Source organism: Manis pentadactyla, chromosome 17 (genome assembly GCF_030020395.1).
Source record: "Manis pentadactyla isolate mManPen7 chromosome 17, mManPen7.hap1, whole genome shotgun sequence".
NCBI lineage: Eukaryota > Metazoa > Chordata > Mammalia > Pholidota > Manidae > Manis > Manis pentadactyla.
Window position 1 is genome coordinate 65,694,692 of NC_080035.1, and position 17,532 is coordinate 65,712,223.

The window sequence follows — 17,532 nt, forward strand, 5'->3', positions numbered from 1 at the left end:
CAGTAAATATTGCTGTGATATGAGTAGGATAAAATCAAGTTGAGGTTTAAAATGTGCTGGCCTGGGAAGGATGAACGTTAATTTTTTATGTAGCAGATGTTTTATTTGTTCATCCCACAGGGTCTTCTTAGTAGCTTTTGGTCTGGAGTGGTCCCATACATCGCACGCATTGCACGAACGGCCGGCTCGTCAGCCAGGTGTGGCCCACAGGCCAGGTGTGTGGGCTCATTCAAGCTGGGCTTTGAGAACAGCCCTGAGACCCTTTGGCCCAGCTGGTGGCCCTGTGGCATGGACGGGAGCCTGTTCCTAGAGCCCCCTCCTCACCCTGCCCCTGTGGGTATTTGCGTTTCTGACCCGGAAGGAAGATAGAGACCAGCACTGAATTTGATCCTGTGATCAGGACATCATAAAAACTGACACTTACGAACCTTTTCATTCTCCCCTGATTATTTATTCATCCACAGCTTGACTCCTTGGAATCTGATGTCAGGGCTGCTGGTCCTGACCAGCTGGCCCTGCACGCCTGACCCTCCACCAGGGTTCTGACCACTGAGGCCAGGCACCAGAGCCCTGGGTTGGGCAGGCCCCTTTGTCTTGCTGGGACTGTATCTTCCTCTTGTCAAATCAGGGGGTGGGGTCGTCACCCTCTCTGGTCAATCATACACTTAATCTGCTTAGGGGCTGAAGTCAAGTGGCATTTCCTTTAAAAACATCAAGGTGGAGGTGTGTTTTTGGAAGGACTGGTAAAGCTGTACCAGGTGCAGAACTCTGTGATAAGACACTGAATACTGACAGGGTGTCTGACTGACGAGGAGCGGGCCCCACCTTACCCGCCCCGGTGCCCTCCCCCGTGGGGCACTTCTGTGGGTCTGTGGGAAAAAGAGAACCTGACAGAATTAATGGGCAGATGATATGAAGCCCAAGTTCAGGATTGCTGCCAAGTTGGCCAGTCAGGGAAGGACAGGGCTGTGAGGGGCCTCCTCCAGGACCGCGCAGTCACCATCCTCAGATCACGTGCACGGAGACGTGGGAGGCTCCTAGGAACTCCCCTTCATTTAAAGAAAGTATAACCATAAAAAGTAAATGCGTGGGAACCTTGCGGGCCCTGGTGGTTTACTGTGCATGTGGGGCTGACACACCGCTGCAGAGGTGTGGCCCCGCCCCCTCCTCCAGGGGGGCTTTCTCTCGCTGTTGCTGAAGCTATGGGGCACTTTCTGCAGTTGTGGGTTGGAGGGCTGTCCTTGGTGAGGGCGGAGGGAGCTGCCCCGTGACAGGCCACCGCGCCACCCTGCACAGAGCCGGCACGCCTCCGGTGGGGTCCTCAGGCTTAGCTCTCGTTCCCGGGTGATTGGGATGAAGCCTCTGGGATGCCGTTCAGCCGTTCAGCAGTTCGGTTACCTGAAGGTAAGAGGAGACCAGGACAGGTTTTTGCGGGTATAACCTTATCCCTGTGGGATAAGGTGGGTCTGACTTATCTTTGTGTCCTTGTCTGTAGAACATGTGGGCGGTGACCGCCACACCCATTTTTGCTCAACTGGCAGATTCCCTGGAATGATTTGATTCAGATCATAAAACTCAAAATACCAGGAGCAGAAAGTGTTTGTTTACAAATGCTCACGGTGTAACACTTGGCAGCCTGGAAGGAAGCAGTCCCCTGATTTAGCCCAGACCCCATCGTCACCCCGCTCTCAGCTCACCCACCTGCAGCCCTCCCTTGCCGAGACTGGCAACACCATCAAAGGCTTGGTTCTTAGGAGAGTCTGAGCTCTTATGAGGTGTTTTCCCTGTGTTTTTCCAGTGGGGTATTCCATCGCATCCCAGCTGGGCTCCCATTCCAGGCATAGTCTCGCAGCTCACAGAGGGGACGGTTGGGTTTGGAATTGCAGAACGACAAACTGCATAATTTCCATCCTCACCAGCATGAGCTGCTTGCAAACTGGGAGTTAGAAAGAGGTGGCACCACCAATCTTTGTCGAGTCCCCACTTTGGTAGCTTCTTAAGAGAGAAATGAAATCATTCTGCATTATGCACCATTTTATAGTAACAACTTCAACAGCCATTCTGCACACAGCAAAAAAATAATAATTCAGCAGAGTCTATGTACTTTTAAATGTAAGGTGTGTATTGTGGAAACCGTTTTTATCATCATTGGGGAGACGCCAAAAATTAGGAGACACAGCCACTCACTCAGGGAGTTGTAAGTTAAATGCAAGAACCAAATCATGAGAATCACTTAGGAACAGGAGCAACAACGGGTGGGTGCCAGCCCCACGCTTGCGACTGACCAGCGGCTGTGGGCTGTGTGGCTCCCCTCCCCTCCGGTGGGCCCTGTTCTGCTCTGCCGCCGCTCTGGACCAGCGCTCAGGCCGAGTTGCTTGGGGAGGACGGGGCGAGGGTCTCCCTGCAGTCATCTGTCCAGGCTGCTTTTCTCCAGCCATTCTCCTGTGTGTGTTTCCGGACGGCAGCATACTGTTTTGACACATCTTCATATTTGTTACAAACAGCGGCAGAAGCCCTTCTGCCTACAGCATGATTCTCATCTTGAGGTGTTACCGGCTGTATTAGTCAAAACATTCCCTAAGAAGCATGTTTCACTGCCGTAAACCAGAGGTGAATTCGTGGACAAGTGCCTGGCTCATTTCCACCCAGGTTGGAGCGCTGGATTCCATGCTCAGGTTCCTGTGATTTCCTCCAGCGGGAAACATCCAGGGGCACCTACCCATCCTTGTGGAAGCAGCTCTGAGGGCCTGGGCCCTCTGGGAGCGCCCGGGTGTCCTCGCAGCCTGGGCTGGTGTCCCTTTATGGGACACCCAGGCACATGGGGTGTCCAGGCAGGCCCCTTGTGTCCCCATGAGCCAGTGGGCAGGGAGCACACACAGCAAAGCAGACGCCCCGCATCACGTCCCCCACCCCTGAGCCGGTCCCCAGACAGATTCCGTCACAACTACCGGACTCCCCATCTTCTGAGTCGGGGTACAGGAGTGGGAGAGGGACAGGGGGACACCTTTCCTTCCTGGAAGTGGCTAACTCACACCTCCTGGACGGTGTCTCAAGTAGGAAAGTTAGATCATGGGGCAGCAGGGTCGTAAGGTGCGCAGCGAGGAGCAGCACACGCAGGGAACCACCCCTGGGGTGAAGCCGGGGTGGCTTTGGAGAGGGGTGTATCTTGTCAGTATCCAGGAGGACTTGGGGAAATCTCAGCCTGGAAGTGTTTCCAGGCCGCTGCGGCACCAGGATGAACAAGGACTCTGGCCGAGGTTCGCTGTGACTCCGCCTGACCTCTGCCCTTCGGCTCGCTGTTAGCTGGGGGCGGGGGCAGGGGCTGGGGCTGAGGCGGGCTGCACTCTGAGGCTCTGTCCTGAAGGGCAGCACCTTCCCTGCCCTCTGGCCCTGGGCACCGTCTCCGCCCCACGGGGGCCTGTTCCCCACTGCATGCCCAGCCCCCCTTCTGGTTGCTGCGCCCGCTGCTCAGCCTCGTCTCAGGGCTGCGGAGGCCTGTCCTGGTCACCCTCCCGGCCCCAAGGCCCAGGCCTCGGGCGGGTAGGCCTCATTTTGCAGAGCAGTTTTCCCCCCATGACAGCATCTTTGCATCAGGGCTTCAGAGACTGGTGCCGGGTCTCAGACAGCCCGCCTGCAGGCTGGGGCCGTCCGGCCACCCTGTGATTGCTGAAGCTGTGTTGTTACCCGGTTTGTCGGTGTTTGCACTAAACACAACGCTCTAATTCCTGACTCAGCCATGCACTGCCTTCGTTAGAAATGTATCAATATTTAGAAAATGTGCCCACGCTGCTGCTGAAGGTGTATAATTTCAGATGTTAAAACCCTGCCTGTGTACCAACATGTTTCTGTTAGTGAATTGGGGAAGTTTGCTCGGCTTTCCGGCCAGTTCTTCTCAAGGGGAGACACCACAGCGGGATATCAGCGTGAGGTCCTGTGGCCGTCATGTGACTGCCTGCCTGGTGGTGGTTCTCGCGGCCTCCTGAAGAGCTGGGTGTGGCCCCTGATTCTTGGAGCGTCTCTGCTGCCAACTGACTCACCACGCCAAGTGCCGCCTTCCTGCCCGCCCGTGTCCCGGATGCTGCTTACCCTCGCCCTCGGGGTCGTGCTGCATCGTGTCCCCAAGAACCAGGGTGCAGGTCAGTGCTTCCTCCCCACCCTGCATGTCCGGCCTTCGGGGGAGCACCCCCTGCCTCTGCACCCCACGCCATGAGCTCTTGACAAAGCCCTGAGTGTCTTTCTGCTGCCTAGAACTGTCTGAGTTAGGTGAGTTGAGAGCAGGCCAGAAGTCATGTGTACTTAGAATTTATATTTTTATTTGACTCTGGATCCAGTAAATTACGGTTTAGGTCAGCTGGTTGTCAGCATTTTCCAGATGGTGTGGTCCGTCTGTGGCACTGGGTGATCCGAATGGTTTTGCTTTAAAAATATATTTATGACAAAAAGATGCCATGAGAGCCTTGCAGAGGCCCAGCTTGTCTGGGGAGGTGAAGCCAGGCATGCCGCTGCCTGTAACAGGAGGTGGGGAGCCCCCGCCAGTGCAGAGGGCATCTGGGGTCCCCCTGGAGACCTCAGAGCCTCAAGGTCAGCCCCGACGGTAGGCCGCCCGGAAACCTGGTGTGTCGGGGGAGCACTGTGTTAACCATTGTGCCTGAGTGGGGCCGACAGGAGCAGGCGCGGATGCCGCCTTGCAGACCCCGGGATGGGCGTCGAGGACGGGGGCCAGCACCCCGTCGCCTCACAGGAGCGCACGCCAGGAAGATGCTGTGTGCAGAGACCCCGAGGCCCTGGGCTTCTCTCCTTGCCCATGCAGCAGGAAATGCCTTTAAAGCTGTAAATAGACACCAGAACGAGGAAATGCTGTGTCACTGGATCCCCATAAATTTGAAAAATGGTCTTGGAGGAACCGCCACTAAGCATTGACCTGGGAGTGGGCAGCTAGGCCCCATGCCTGTGTTCCGGCCGCGGTATGATTCAGCGAATAGGCGTTGTTTCAGCTGACAGTCAAAACTTCCAATAGGTGGCTAACACTGGCTGAAACTGATTTTCACATATTTTTAAGAATCTCTTTCGTCTTTGTGTACTTTCTGACTTTAACACCAGGCTGCCATGCCTCAAATCCTAGCAGAGCTGAGGCACAGCTGGTAGATGTGTGACCCGCTGCCGGCCAGCCGGCCGGCCGCTTTCTGGTGGAACCTCGAATGCGGGCACTGCTGTCCTGGTGCAGCAGCGGACGGGCATGCACCGTGGACGCCCGGGACCCCCTCCCCTGCCTGCACAGCGCCTGCGTCTTGGGCACGGGACACACGGGCCCACCCTGGGGGCCCCTTCCTTGTGTGCAGAGCATGAGGCTTGCCCATGGCCTTTTCTCTGTAGTTTAAACCTTTTTTTGGCACGGCTCTAGGCCTGTCAGACACCAGACAACGTTCAGCTCTGCTGAGTCTGCTGAAAAGCATGATTGGTGCATGAGGCACTGGGAGATAAGCAGCAGTTTCCAACTTCTTCCCTTTCGAGGGCTGCACGGCAGCAAGAAGTTCGGGGCTCAGGATCTCGGTGCTCCCAGGGAGCTGGGCGCGCGGGACCTCGCGGGCGTCTGGGAGCAGAGCTCTGAGAGGGCCCTTCCGAGGTGAGTCTTGGCCCCCAGCGGACTTGCAGACCTGAGTCATGACTCAGTCTCTCCACCTGCAGACTTGTTTCAGGGCAGGTCCTTGATGCGCATGCCGAGTCCTGGCCGTCCCTGAACCTCGGAGCTTCATTTTGTACCAGGAACTACTAGACCAACCGGAAGGGGTGTTGTGGGGAAGCCCCCGCTGGGGTACACTGCCCTTCAGCATTCTTAGACATTGGCCTCTGGGGACACCTTCCGATGGTCTGCACCCAGAGCTGACAGATTTGTAAGGGTGACAGGAAGGAGGCCCCTCTGGCGACATGGAAGAGCCGGTGTGGTGGGCCAGGGGCCAGGTCGGAGGTGAGCTTGCCCCTAGGCCCGCTGCCGGATTCCTGCTCTGGAACATGTAGTGGGCGATGCGTGGACCACGGGGTCCCTTCCAGCCCTGGAATCTGGTGATGTCCCTGCACTCCGTTCTCAGAGAGACAAGTCTGACCAGTCATGCTGGGGTCCCGTTGGGATCATTCGCTCTCCATGATTGTTTTCCCAGAATGAGGGGTGTGGGGCCGCCATGGGGATGTCCCAGGAGGTTCAGCTGAGGACTCGGGGCCACCGGGCCTTGTGTTCAGGAGTCTCCATTCCTTAACCACGCGGGGAGCACGCGGGGTTGAGGCCGGACCTGAGTGGCGACGCCTGTCCCTCCGTCGTCCGGGAGGAGATGGCGGGTGGGCCTCCTCCTGCACTTGTGCCCTCTCACTAGGCACTCCTGGCCCCGTGGGCCTGGTTCCTTCCCCAGGTCAGCACAGGGACAGGATCAGGGGCTGTGCGTCTCAGGGCTTTGTCTGTCTTCCTCAGAAAACCTTTCTCTCAGGCTGTGTCCTCAGCGCCCTGTAACTGATGCACTTCCTTGAACTTTCAGTAGAGTTTCTAGAAGGGATGGACAGAGGCTCCATGCTTGCTCTGCCTGCTGCTGAGGGTCTCTGGCCCCAGGGTGTGGTCACAGACTGCTTGGCAGTGTCACCGGTCCTAAGATACCAAGCAAGAGAGGCTGGTGTCCGTCCCCTGCCCTCCAGAGATTTTGTGAATCCCACAGCTTTGTTCTTAGAACTCCATGTGGCATAACTTCCCTTTGGTCTGAATCTGTACAGCTGACGTGTGGGTCAGGACTGGCTGGGCAAAGAAACTGTGCAGCCGGAGCTAGTGAGTTTGTTTTATTGCTGAGTGTACAGAGCTGGGAGGGTCATGAACTGTATCTAAACTAAAGCCTCCCCATTATACTGATGAAGTTCGACACAGAAACGTCCAGTTACTCATCTATGTCGCAGAGCAGGACCGGCGTGTGGCTGTGTGGGCATGACTGCAATCACGCCAGTGATGCCCGCGTTCTCCAGGGCTGACCTGCTTGTCGTGTGCCCCACACCTGTGGGATGCTTCTTTCAGCCTCATTAGAATCAAACATTTGTGCAGAGAATAAGACATTGGCTCACGTGGTTTTAACCTGCGGCTGCCAGTAACCGAGTCCTCTGTCCTGGCTGAGCAGTGAGCACAGTCAGGTGGAGGCATAACGTGTGGTGTCTGTGCAGCGAGCTGACTGGTCAGCAGGAACAGAGCCTTTTGGAAACACGTGGCAGTTCTTCCATCTCTCCCCTGGGGAACAGCCTAAAGGTAGCCTTCCTCCGGGTAGTGGCTCACCCCGAAGCAGCGTCCTGTGGTGGCCCAGGCAGGTCCCGCTGCAGGCAGGTGCTCAGCTCATTTTCTGACCGTGTCCCAGGCCTGAGCAGTGCTTGGACCTTCCCCAGGCCCCGTGCCATGGAGTGTTTGGGGTGTCAGTGGTCATGTGAGGACAACAAGCATCCAGGAGGCAGTGCTGAGGGTCAGGTCAGGGACGGGTCCTCTCTGTCCCTGCTGGGTCAGGGTCAGGGTCAGATGGGTCCTCTCTCTCCCCGGCTGTGTCAGGGTCAGGGTCAAGACAGGTCCACTCTGTCCCTTGCTGGGTCAGGGTCAAGGTCAGGGGCGGGTCCTCTCTGTCCCCAGCTGGGTCAGGGTCAGGGTCAGGGTCAAGGTCAGGGTCAAGACAGGTCCACTCTGTCCCTCACTGGGTCCGGGTGAGGGTCAGGGTCAAGGTCAGGGATGGGTCCACTCTGTCCCTGGCTGGCAGTGGCTCGTAGGAAGATGTGTGCTTCCGGAGTCGTGTCGGGGCTGACAGCCAGCTGCTGGCTTTGAAATTTAAGAGCAGGGTTTTCAGAGTTTTCACTTTTGTATTGAACGTTGTATTTTATGCTTTTCTTTCCTCATCCGGCTCATTTAGCATGTATTGTTCTCCACACAACTCCCTGAATCCGCAGGAATGAGAAGCGCCCGTCTGGCTGTGTTCTGAGAAATGAAGGAAACCAGGGACCTTTTCTGTTTTCTTAACTTTCACTCTGAGAGATTTGTTTGGGAAGCTCTTCAAGTTTTAAAGTCAACATCCCGTCCTGGCAGGCTCACCCACGCTGGGAAGGTGGCAGGGAGGGCGCCAGGGTGGTGAGGGAGTCCTGGTGTCAGCAGGGATGGTGGCCTGTCCTGCAGGGTCACCCTGCTCTGTGGGCAGCAGCCCCTGAGGGCCGCATCCCAGCTCCGTGGCCAGAGGAAGTCCCCTGCTCACACCCGGGCCGGCAGCTGCCACACCTGCTCCGTCAGGGCTCTCGTGCCCTTTCCACCTCCCCACGTGTCCCCGAAAACACGGTGGTGACAGAGACTGTGTGGGCCTGCACCGTGTGCGGAGGGGCCCTGATCGAGGGCGGAGGGGCCTTTCTAAGAACTGACGTCCGGCAGCTGCTGCAGGCAACGTGGAGTGGGCGCACCTGGAAAGACGTGTGCCCCTGCCCTGCAGATGAGCGGAGCCGGGACGGCGTGGCCTCAGATAGGGTCGCCACGTGGCTGTGCCTCCCTGTCTGCGTGGCTCAGAGGGCCAGGGGCCTGAGCCGCGGAGGTGGACGCGGGGTGGTGGGAGATGAGCCCCCGGCTGGCATCCTGCCGCGCTTGCCTGCGTCGCCTCCTTTGGCCCCGGTGACGCCGGGGGAGCTTCTGGGAACCCACTCAGTGCCGCGCAGCCGGGGCTCATCAGACTGGCCCGGCGGCTCAGGACCGTGAGCCGGGTGTTGGGTCAGCCCTCCTCCCCGGGCCTCCGACTTCTCTCCACTGAGGGTTTCAGTTGCCTGCTCATCACCTAGACAAGCCACCACCTCCAGAGGTCCCGCCCAGGAGCCGGGGCAGAGGTGGGAGGGAGCAGCCCCAGCCCAGGGTGCTTGCCTGGGGGGCGGGGGACCGAGGTCGGGACGCCAGTCTGGGGGGCCGGGGCTTCAGGTCAGGATGCCGGTTCGGGGGGCTGGGGCTTCAGGTCAGGATGCCGATCCAGGGGTCGGGGGACCCAGGTCAGGATGCTTGCCTGGGGGGTGGGGGACCCAGGTCAGGATGCCGGTCCGGGGGGTGGGGGACCCAGGTCAGGATGCCGGTCCAGGGGGCTGGGGCTTCGGGTCAGGATGCCGGTCTGGGGGGCGGGGGCCCCGGGTCGGGATGCCGGTCCGGGGGACTGGGGCTTCAGGTCAGGATGCTGGTCTGGGGGGCGGGGGCCCCGGGTCGGGATGCCGGTCCGGGGGGCTGGGGCTTCAGGTCAGGATGCTGGTCTGGGGGGCGGGGGCCCTGGGTCGGGATGCCGGTCCGGGGGGCTGGGGCTTCAGGTCAGGATGCCGGTCTGGGGGGCGGGGGCCCCGGGTCGGGATGCCGGTCCAGGGGGTGGGGGACCCAGGTCAGGATGCCGGTCCGGGGGGTGGGGGACCCAGGTCAGGATGCTGGTCCAGGGGGCTGGGGCTTCGGGTCAGGATGCCGGTCTGGGGGGCGGGGGCCCCGGGTCGGGATGCCGGTCCGGGGGGCTGGGGCTTCAGGTCAGGATGCTTGCCTGGGGGGTGGGGGGTGGGGGCCCCAGGGCAGGGCCGCTGCTGGAGCTCTTAGCCTCCAGCCAGTAGCTGCCGTGTCTTATCCCTCAGTGCCAACAGCACCGGGTCTGGCTGAGAGATTCTTGTAGTGAGAAGAGCCTGCTCGATGCCTCGGATCTTAGTTCTCGTGAACAGTGCAAGCACGAGTCAGGCCCGAGCCTCCTGCCTTCCGGGAAAGCTCGTTGAGGGCGAGGCTGAAGGGGCGAGCGGCTCCGCTCTGGGCTCAGCTTACGCCCTCCCCTCACTGAGGGCCGTTCCCCACCCTCCCTCCCGTTGTTGCCCATTCTCTTGGGCAGCCTGAAGACTGGCTGCTGTTTGTGTGAGACCCCCGTGCTGTCCCCTGACTGTCCCCTGTCCCGGCTACACCGGCAGCTCTCGCTGGGCTGCAGACAGCCGCTTGGACCATCTCCTTGGGGGCTGGTGGGAGTTGGGAGGACTCAGCCCAGGAGGGTGTCCCCTTGGCCGGGCACGTGTCAGTCAATCTGCAGAAGCTTTACAGCCAATGCCGCAGGGAGGGCTTTCAACGCGGGTCTGTCCTGCCTGCACTGACCGCATCCTGTCGGCCGCAGTGTGCCGGAGAGGAGAACTGGGTGGACAGCAGGACCATCTACGTGGGACACAGGGAACCCCCGCCGGGTGCTGAGGCCTACATCCCACAGAGGTACCCCGACAACAGAATCGTCTCCTCCAAGGTAACCTGTCTGTTTGTTGACGCCCATTCAGATGCCCCTGGGAAGCGCTGATGGCTGCACCAGGGCGGGTCCCGGAACCGCCGTGTTGGCCGAGGGCCGTGGCAGCCGTTCTCATGGGGCTGGTGCGCCCAGCATACCTCTGGGTGTCCCGGTGCTGTTAAGACTTGCCAGGGTGTCACACACATGTTCTTCACATTTTAATTACATCATGGAGGTAGCGTCAACTTGAAGCCTAGGACGCTCATATCCTTCCACTGCCCCGTGCTTATCTGCTGTCTGGCTGTGTGCTGGTCGTGAGCCGCCCCCGGCCAGATTCCTCCTCTGTAAAATGGAGACAAATCTAGACGTGACTGGTGAAAGGAGACCTGTGTGCAGCCACCTTGTAAAACAAAAACACCGAGAGCGTGTCGGTCGGTCAGTTCAGGGCAGGAGGAAGAGCTTCGCTTCTGTTGGCTGGAGAGCAGAACGCAGGCCTGTTCTACACAGAGTGACCCGGTGAACAGGTCTTGAGCATAGGGTGAGAATTAGCAGCTGGCTTTGCAGAGTATGGAGAACTCCTGTTAGGTGCACGTGTGTGTCCACGAAGGTTTGCACGCATGCCCAGTGCCCCTGGCGTATAGATGTGTGCATCAGGCTAGAGCCCCGGCCGGTGTGCTCTGTCTGGATGGGGCAGTAGACCTACTGAATTCTTCATGAGCTGTCAGACAGCAGCCCGCTTCTTGAGAATACTTGAGAAGAGAAAAGCTCTGCTTTTCAAGGCAGTTTGTTAATGGAATTGTTTTATTTGAAAACTACAGTGTAAGATAATAATAACAGTAACTTAACTTTGAGGAAACCTATGTGGGTAAGCAAATTGCTTGTAAACAGAATCCCAGCCATGTAAGCATGGAACCTGCTCACAGACAGATAAGCAAAGGGAGACATAAACCGAGCAGGTCTTTGCAGTGTAGCATGTAACCCGACAGTCATCAGAGCTCACTGAGGAGGGTCAGTGCCGCTGTGCACTCTGCCAGCCCACTGTGTGCCCAGAAGAGGAGTCTCAGCAGGCTGTGTGTGCAGCTCTGCACAGGGCTGTGAGAGGAAGCCTCTGAAGCCAAGCACTGGGAGGATCGGAGCCGGGAACGCAAGTGCCTCCTGTGCATTTGGCAGAATAAAATGGAAGCTGAGGGTGTCTTGTGTTTTTAAAAGCCCCATTGACGTTTTGGGAGAGAGAACTGATAGCCTGGTTTCTAAATCCCACTCCTGACCTCTTTGTTCTCTGACCCAGGTTTTAGGGCCAATTTATAATTTTCATATTTTTCTCTCAAATATTCCCGCACCCCTAGCCAGCAGCAATCCAGAGATGCCTTGTCCCACCTCCTCCTGCAAACCACCACCTTTCTCTTCCCTGGTCTGCAGACCTTTCTCTCCCTGCAGAGGCACCTTCCTGTCCCCAGATGTCCAGGTAAACAGGAGGCCAGAAGCCTCCGGGGTCTCCGACCAGGAAACCCTGTGTACACAGCAGTAGGGGTGGGGGCCTTCCCCAAACTGCCTCTCCTGGCTGCTCCTTCCCAGCAGGAAGCTCTGGAGGGGCACCGACAGCATTCAGTCCACATCCTGCCTGGAGGTGGTGGGACCGGGTGCCCACAGAACAGGGTCAAGTGCCGGGTCAAGGGCTCAGCTACTGACTCGGCTCTGAGCGGGACGGGCACCATCCATGCCAGCTTGTTTGTGCCAGACAATCATTCCTCGGGAAGGTGGGTCGGCGGCTCAATGTCTGACCCAGACAATGACGGCATGTGATCAAGGAAGAACCGCGCACAGCCTCGCCTCTTGCTAATCAATCGGGTTTGGTGTGGAGGCCCCCAGAAGGACGAGGACGGACTCTGAGCCGATGGCATCGATTTTAGATCACCTGGAATGCAAATCTGGAGCATGTAATGCTTAGATTTAATGAACAGCAGCTCAGGATGTATGAAAATGCAATTTTATTTGTCACACATAAGTTTGCAAACAGTTTGGAGAATATGTTTGTGGTAATGTATCAGTTTTCTTGGGAGGTGAATTTTATTTCTACCTTAAAAGACAGCAGCTGACTTATGTGCACAGAAGCCTGTGCTCAGGAAGTTTGATTTCATTAAACCAGAGGCTCCGAGGCACTGACCCTGTGACAGCTGCACCAGCAGGGAAGGTTCCCATCCCATTATCTCAGACTCCTGACCTGTTCCACAGAAGTGCTGTAACCGGTGATAAGTGAAGGAATTTGAGTTTTGTTTCCTTTAGGGGAGACACATTGGGCAAAGGTCTGGTAAGGAAGGATAAACAAGAAATTACTGCCCGTCACGACCCCTTCCTTTATCCTGACCACATGCAGGGCCCCTCCTGGGCCTGCCGGAGCCACTGTGTGGGCAAGTCCTGGAGAGGGGATGGTGGAGCGCGGCCCACCAATTCCACAGATGGTACTCGGGCACAGAGGACTGTGGCCCCAGCTGTACCCTCAGGATGCCACAGAATTACACATTAGACTCGGGCTGTTCTGTCACTCCATACCTTCAAGAAATTGCTTTTGATGATCAGCAAGGGAAAGTTACCGACACATAACTACCTCCATGTATGGGTAGACCCCACGTGCACCCTGCCCTCTGAGCTCTGTCAACACAAGAGGCCCTGTTGCTTATTGAGCCCAGCCTGTTCCAGGAGACAGAGCCTCAGAACGAAGGGGACGAGCCGACCCGGAGCCCCACGTCGGACCCAGAGCCCAGAACTGGGTCTGCAGTGCCAGCCTGCCTCACTCGCCAGTCCATGATGATATGCAGTCATTTTCTAACATTGGTAATCCAGAATTTGGGCATAATTTTTATTTTATTGCATCCAATGGTACTGATCTGTCATGAATGTTGAAGTTATCTCGTTGGGTTTTCACTTATCATCAGGAATTAATAACCATCTTTTGGCCACGTTAACAACCAGTACTAATGTATTCCGGTGATTTTGGGATTAGCAGACATAGTGTCCAAACTGCAGCCTGACCTTCTGTATCTGAGAAAAAAAGTTATCAGTTAAGTGGTTTTAAATTCCAAATCTGTGCTGGTTTCCTGGGAGATGAGAATTTGGGAAACTGAAAGGGAGGGAACAGGTAACGGTAAAATGGAAACAGACCAGTTATTCATTTAGAGTTCTGGGCTCCCTGTTTGGAAGGATTGTAGAAGATGGCATCCTATTCCATTTTATATGTATAGAATGAGAACTTTTGTATAGAATCTCTCACCGATATAAAAAGAGCACACAGCAGACCTCCGTGGGCTCATCACGCAGTGCCGGCCTCGAGCAGCAGGTGGCCGCGTGTCAGCACCCCGTGTTGTTCCCGTGCATCTGAAGCAGATCCTAGGCAGCGTGTGATTTGTATCTGTAAGTATTTTAGTGGGTAGAAGAAGGGCTTTTAGGGAGGGTTTTTTTTCCGTTAACGCAACTCTGTACTGAGTAATGTATTACAGGTATTTGTGGAAATGTCTCGATTACCTAATGGGTAGTAAATATGTTGGCCTGGTGCCGGGAAATAAGGTTGACTTCCTGGGGTAAGGCCTTAAGACAGCTCCATTTTGGGATCAGCATCTCTTAGAAAAGAAACATGAAGAATAAAAGACGATCCACGGTTGGACACAGAAGTGAGGCATAAATGCTGTGGTTACATCAACAACTTCTACATTTCTTTCAAGATTTCCTTTTATTTTTTTTTTATCGTTTTGACGAGGAGCCTGTTTATACCCAGTGCACTAGACATTTTGTTCAGGAATAATTCATTCATTTGAAAATTCAATATTTCCTTTTAAAAGTTGGTAGAAATAACTGACTTTCCACTGTGGCCCATTTAAGAGGAAATTATCTTAAAACTCAAAAAAGACTGATTTGTTTGTGCTGTTTGTCAGGCTGTAGAATTTCTATGTCTTTGTCATTCCTATTTGCTAAAGCTTAGCCGATTTTCAGATGCCAGGACCAGTGTTTAATGAAGGGCTGACTCCAAAGTCCGTGTTTTTCAGCATAACAGAGTAAATGTTTTCAGAGTTCCATAAAGTAGCCAAATTGTCCCAAGATAGGGGTAGGAAATTAAGACTTCAGATCATGGTTTTGTTTTGTTTTCAGGGAAAAAAGTGCCTGTATTTTACTGGCAGTCGGTGCTGGGCTTATTTTTTGTTTTGCTTTTAGTATTTTTGGATTTTTTTTTTTTTCTGATTGAGAAACAGAGGTAAAGATCCAGCTACGTGCTCTCTACCCTCAAGAACGTTTCTCTCCAGGACAGCTGCTCTTTGGTTCTCAATGTGCTTGCACTCAACTGGAGAAAATCTAGTGTGCAACACTCGTTCATGATAAAAACTCTCAATAAGCTAGGGATGAAGGAGAATTTCCTCAACTGGGTAAGAACATCTGTTAAAAAACCCACAGCTAATTGTGCTGAGTGGGGGAACATTAGGTGCTTTCACACCAAGCTGAGAGAACAAGGTGAAGGGCCCTCTCACCATCTCACTCGACATGTCACTAAACGTCCTACTAACACCGTACAAAAGGGAAGGGCATGAAAGATACAAAGACTGGGAAGGAAAGATCAGAACTATCTTTGTTTACAAGTAACGTGATGGTCTAGGTAGAAAATGCCCCAAAATCAACAAAACCTCCTAGAAGCAAGGTTGCAGGATACAAAAGTCAATTTCATTCCTGTATGTCAGCAGTGAACAACTGGAATTTGAGACTAAAAGAAAACAATTTATATTAGCATGAAAAAAAGGAAAAATAAGTATATGCATACTTAAGTGTAAAACTGACAAAATATGTACAAGATCTATATGAGGAAGACTAGAAAACTTTGATGAAAGAAATCTAAGGAGATTTAAGTAAACGGACAGACATTCCATGTTCATGGATAAGAAGACTCAGTGTTGTGAGAATGTCAGTTCTTGCCAACTTGATCTATAGATTCACTGCAATCCCAGTCAGAATCACTGGGGGTTATTTTGTGGATATCAGCAAACTGATCATTTAAAGTTTATATGGAGAAATAAAGACCCAGAATAGCCAACAAGATATTGAAGGAGAACAAAGTTGGAAGACAGACTTCAAGACTCACTGTAAAACCACATTAATCAAGACAGCCTGGTGTTGCCAAAAGAACAGACAAATAGATCCGTGGAACAGAACAGAGCCCAGAAATAGGCCCACACAACATGGTCACTGACCTTTAAGAGGAGCAAAGAGTCTCTCAACAAATGGCACTGGACCGGTGGGCCTCCCCCTGCAGGTGAGCCTGGACACAGACCTCACAGCCTCACAGATGTTAACTCAGAGCGGGTCAGGCATCAACATGTGAAATGCAGAAAGTCCTGGATGGTAACAGGAGAAAATCCAGGTGACCTTGGCCTTGGTAATAGGTTCTTGGATCAACACTAAAAGCGCTAACCAGGAAAGGGAAACCTGGTAAGTTGACTTCACTAGAATTAAAATGTCTGCTCTTCAGAAGACACTATTGAGAGGACTGAAAGACGAGCCACGAACCGCAAGAAAACATCTGCAAAACCCGAAACGGGCTGGCGTCCAGTGACACAGTGGAGGTCAGGGCGTCTGGGTGTGGGGGCGGGTGGGCCCTGGGGCGCCCAGAGGGCGCGTTTCTTCTCCGACCCTCTGGAGCACCTCGGGCCTGACCTGTCGGGCCGCCCTGACACGGGTACTGAGCGCACGCCTGTGACGGGCCTGGGGCGCGGAGTCCCCTTTGTTCTCACCGTCCTCAGGGACTCAGGAGAGGTAAAACTGGGTGAGATACCCAAGGAGGGGAGGGTCACCACACCGGGTGGGCAGAGGACCTTCCCACACCCCAGTAGCCCGTCTTCATTAAAAGCAGAAACGTCCAGCGGAATATCACAAACAGTGTCCCGGCTCAGTGTTGGTGGTGAGTTGATGACACTTGGACATTGTCGTTTTCAGCACAAGAGCGAGGACAGCTCCCCTCCTGAGGCAGAAATGGAAAGCTTGGAGAACGGGTGGCAGCCGGACCCCCCGCTGCTTGCCTCACTTGCTCTGGGTGCGGGGAGGCCGCCCGTGTGCGTGGTGCCTACCCAGCATGGGAATCAGCACCGCACCGGTCAGAACCACCAGTAAAGCGGGCTTCTGGTTAGCTTTCTGTCACCACCTAGGGCACTGTCACAAAGCAGGTTTACAAAGAAATTACAATCCAGGCAAAATGTAAGCATGTATGTTTTGTGTTAACGATCAAAGGCTTCTATTTTATGAGTGGCACTTTGGTTCGGCTGCTGGGCATTACTTTGAATCACCTGGAGTCGGGAAGCTCCCAGGTACCTGCTTTGGGGTACACGTTCTATGTTCACAGTTTTTCTTCTACGGTCAGCAAATAGATGAGGTGTCTAAATACTGTAAATAATGCATTATGAGTTTTGCTCCTTATCGTGTAGAATAACACCACAGGCAGTGAAATGGGATCAAAGTGACACTTTTTATTTTTCTTTAATACAGTACACATTTTGGAACTTCATACCTAAGAACTTATTTGAACAATTCCGAAGAATAGCCAACTTTTATTTCCTGATCATATTTCTGGTACAGGTGAGGCCTGCCTCCTTGTCTGTCACCTCAAATGTAATATTTTATTCTCGGGCGGTGAGGAGTTGGCCCTACGCCTCCTTTCGGGCGCTCTCCTTAGGGACAGATGTGTAGGCTAGGAGAGGCCTGTGGCTAAAACACACAGGCGCCCGCGTTTGAGTCAGCTCTGCCGCCTTCCAGCAGTGCAGGGCCATCAGGGGCCTTCCTAGTCTTTGGGAGAAGTTCACCAGCTGAGCTAAGCTGGATTGAGGTTCTACTTTCCCTACGTGTGCGTTGACGCTCAGAGAAAACAGAGGGCGAGAGGAAGAGAGGGAACCAGAGTCCGGTGTGGACTGCGGACAGTAGGTCTGATGTGTTGTAAGAACAGCAAACTTCCCTCAATCATACAAAATAGCATTGGGGGATTTTTAAAATTTCTGCAACATTAAATTATTCAAACAGTGTCATTACTGCGTGGCACCAGAGCAGAGTAGAACATGAGAATATGCATGGTGGGAATCACACCACTGCCCTTCCAGGGCTGTGCACGCCCCTAAACTAAAGAGAGCACCTGTGTCCTATGGCAAAGTAGGGCAAGTCCCTTACCTGACTGATCTCAGGTGAGACAGCGGGTTTCAGTGAAGCCAGTGGAGGGGGCGGTTTACAGGGCCCACCGGGGACTGCTGGTCACTAACCCACG

General features: G+C 54.6%; 1 protein-coding gene across 1 annotated transcript in view; it reads left to right on the forward strand.

The window, feature by feature from the left end:
* Positions 1-17,532, forward strand: part of ATP11A (ATPase phospholipid transporting 11A) — a 104,390-nt gene that overhangs the window by 42,184 nt on the left and 44,674 nt on the right. The window contains exons 2-3 of the mRNA XM_036904763.2: positions 10,149-10,271; positions 16,767-16,856. Of these exons, the coding sequence (XP_036760658.1) occupies positions 10,149-10,271; positions 16,767-16,856 (213 nt within the window). The remainder of the gene's footprint in view (positions 1-10,148; positions 10,272-16,766; positions 16,857-17,532) is intronic.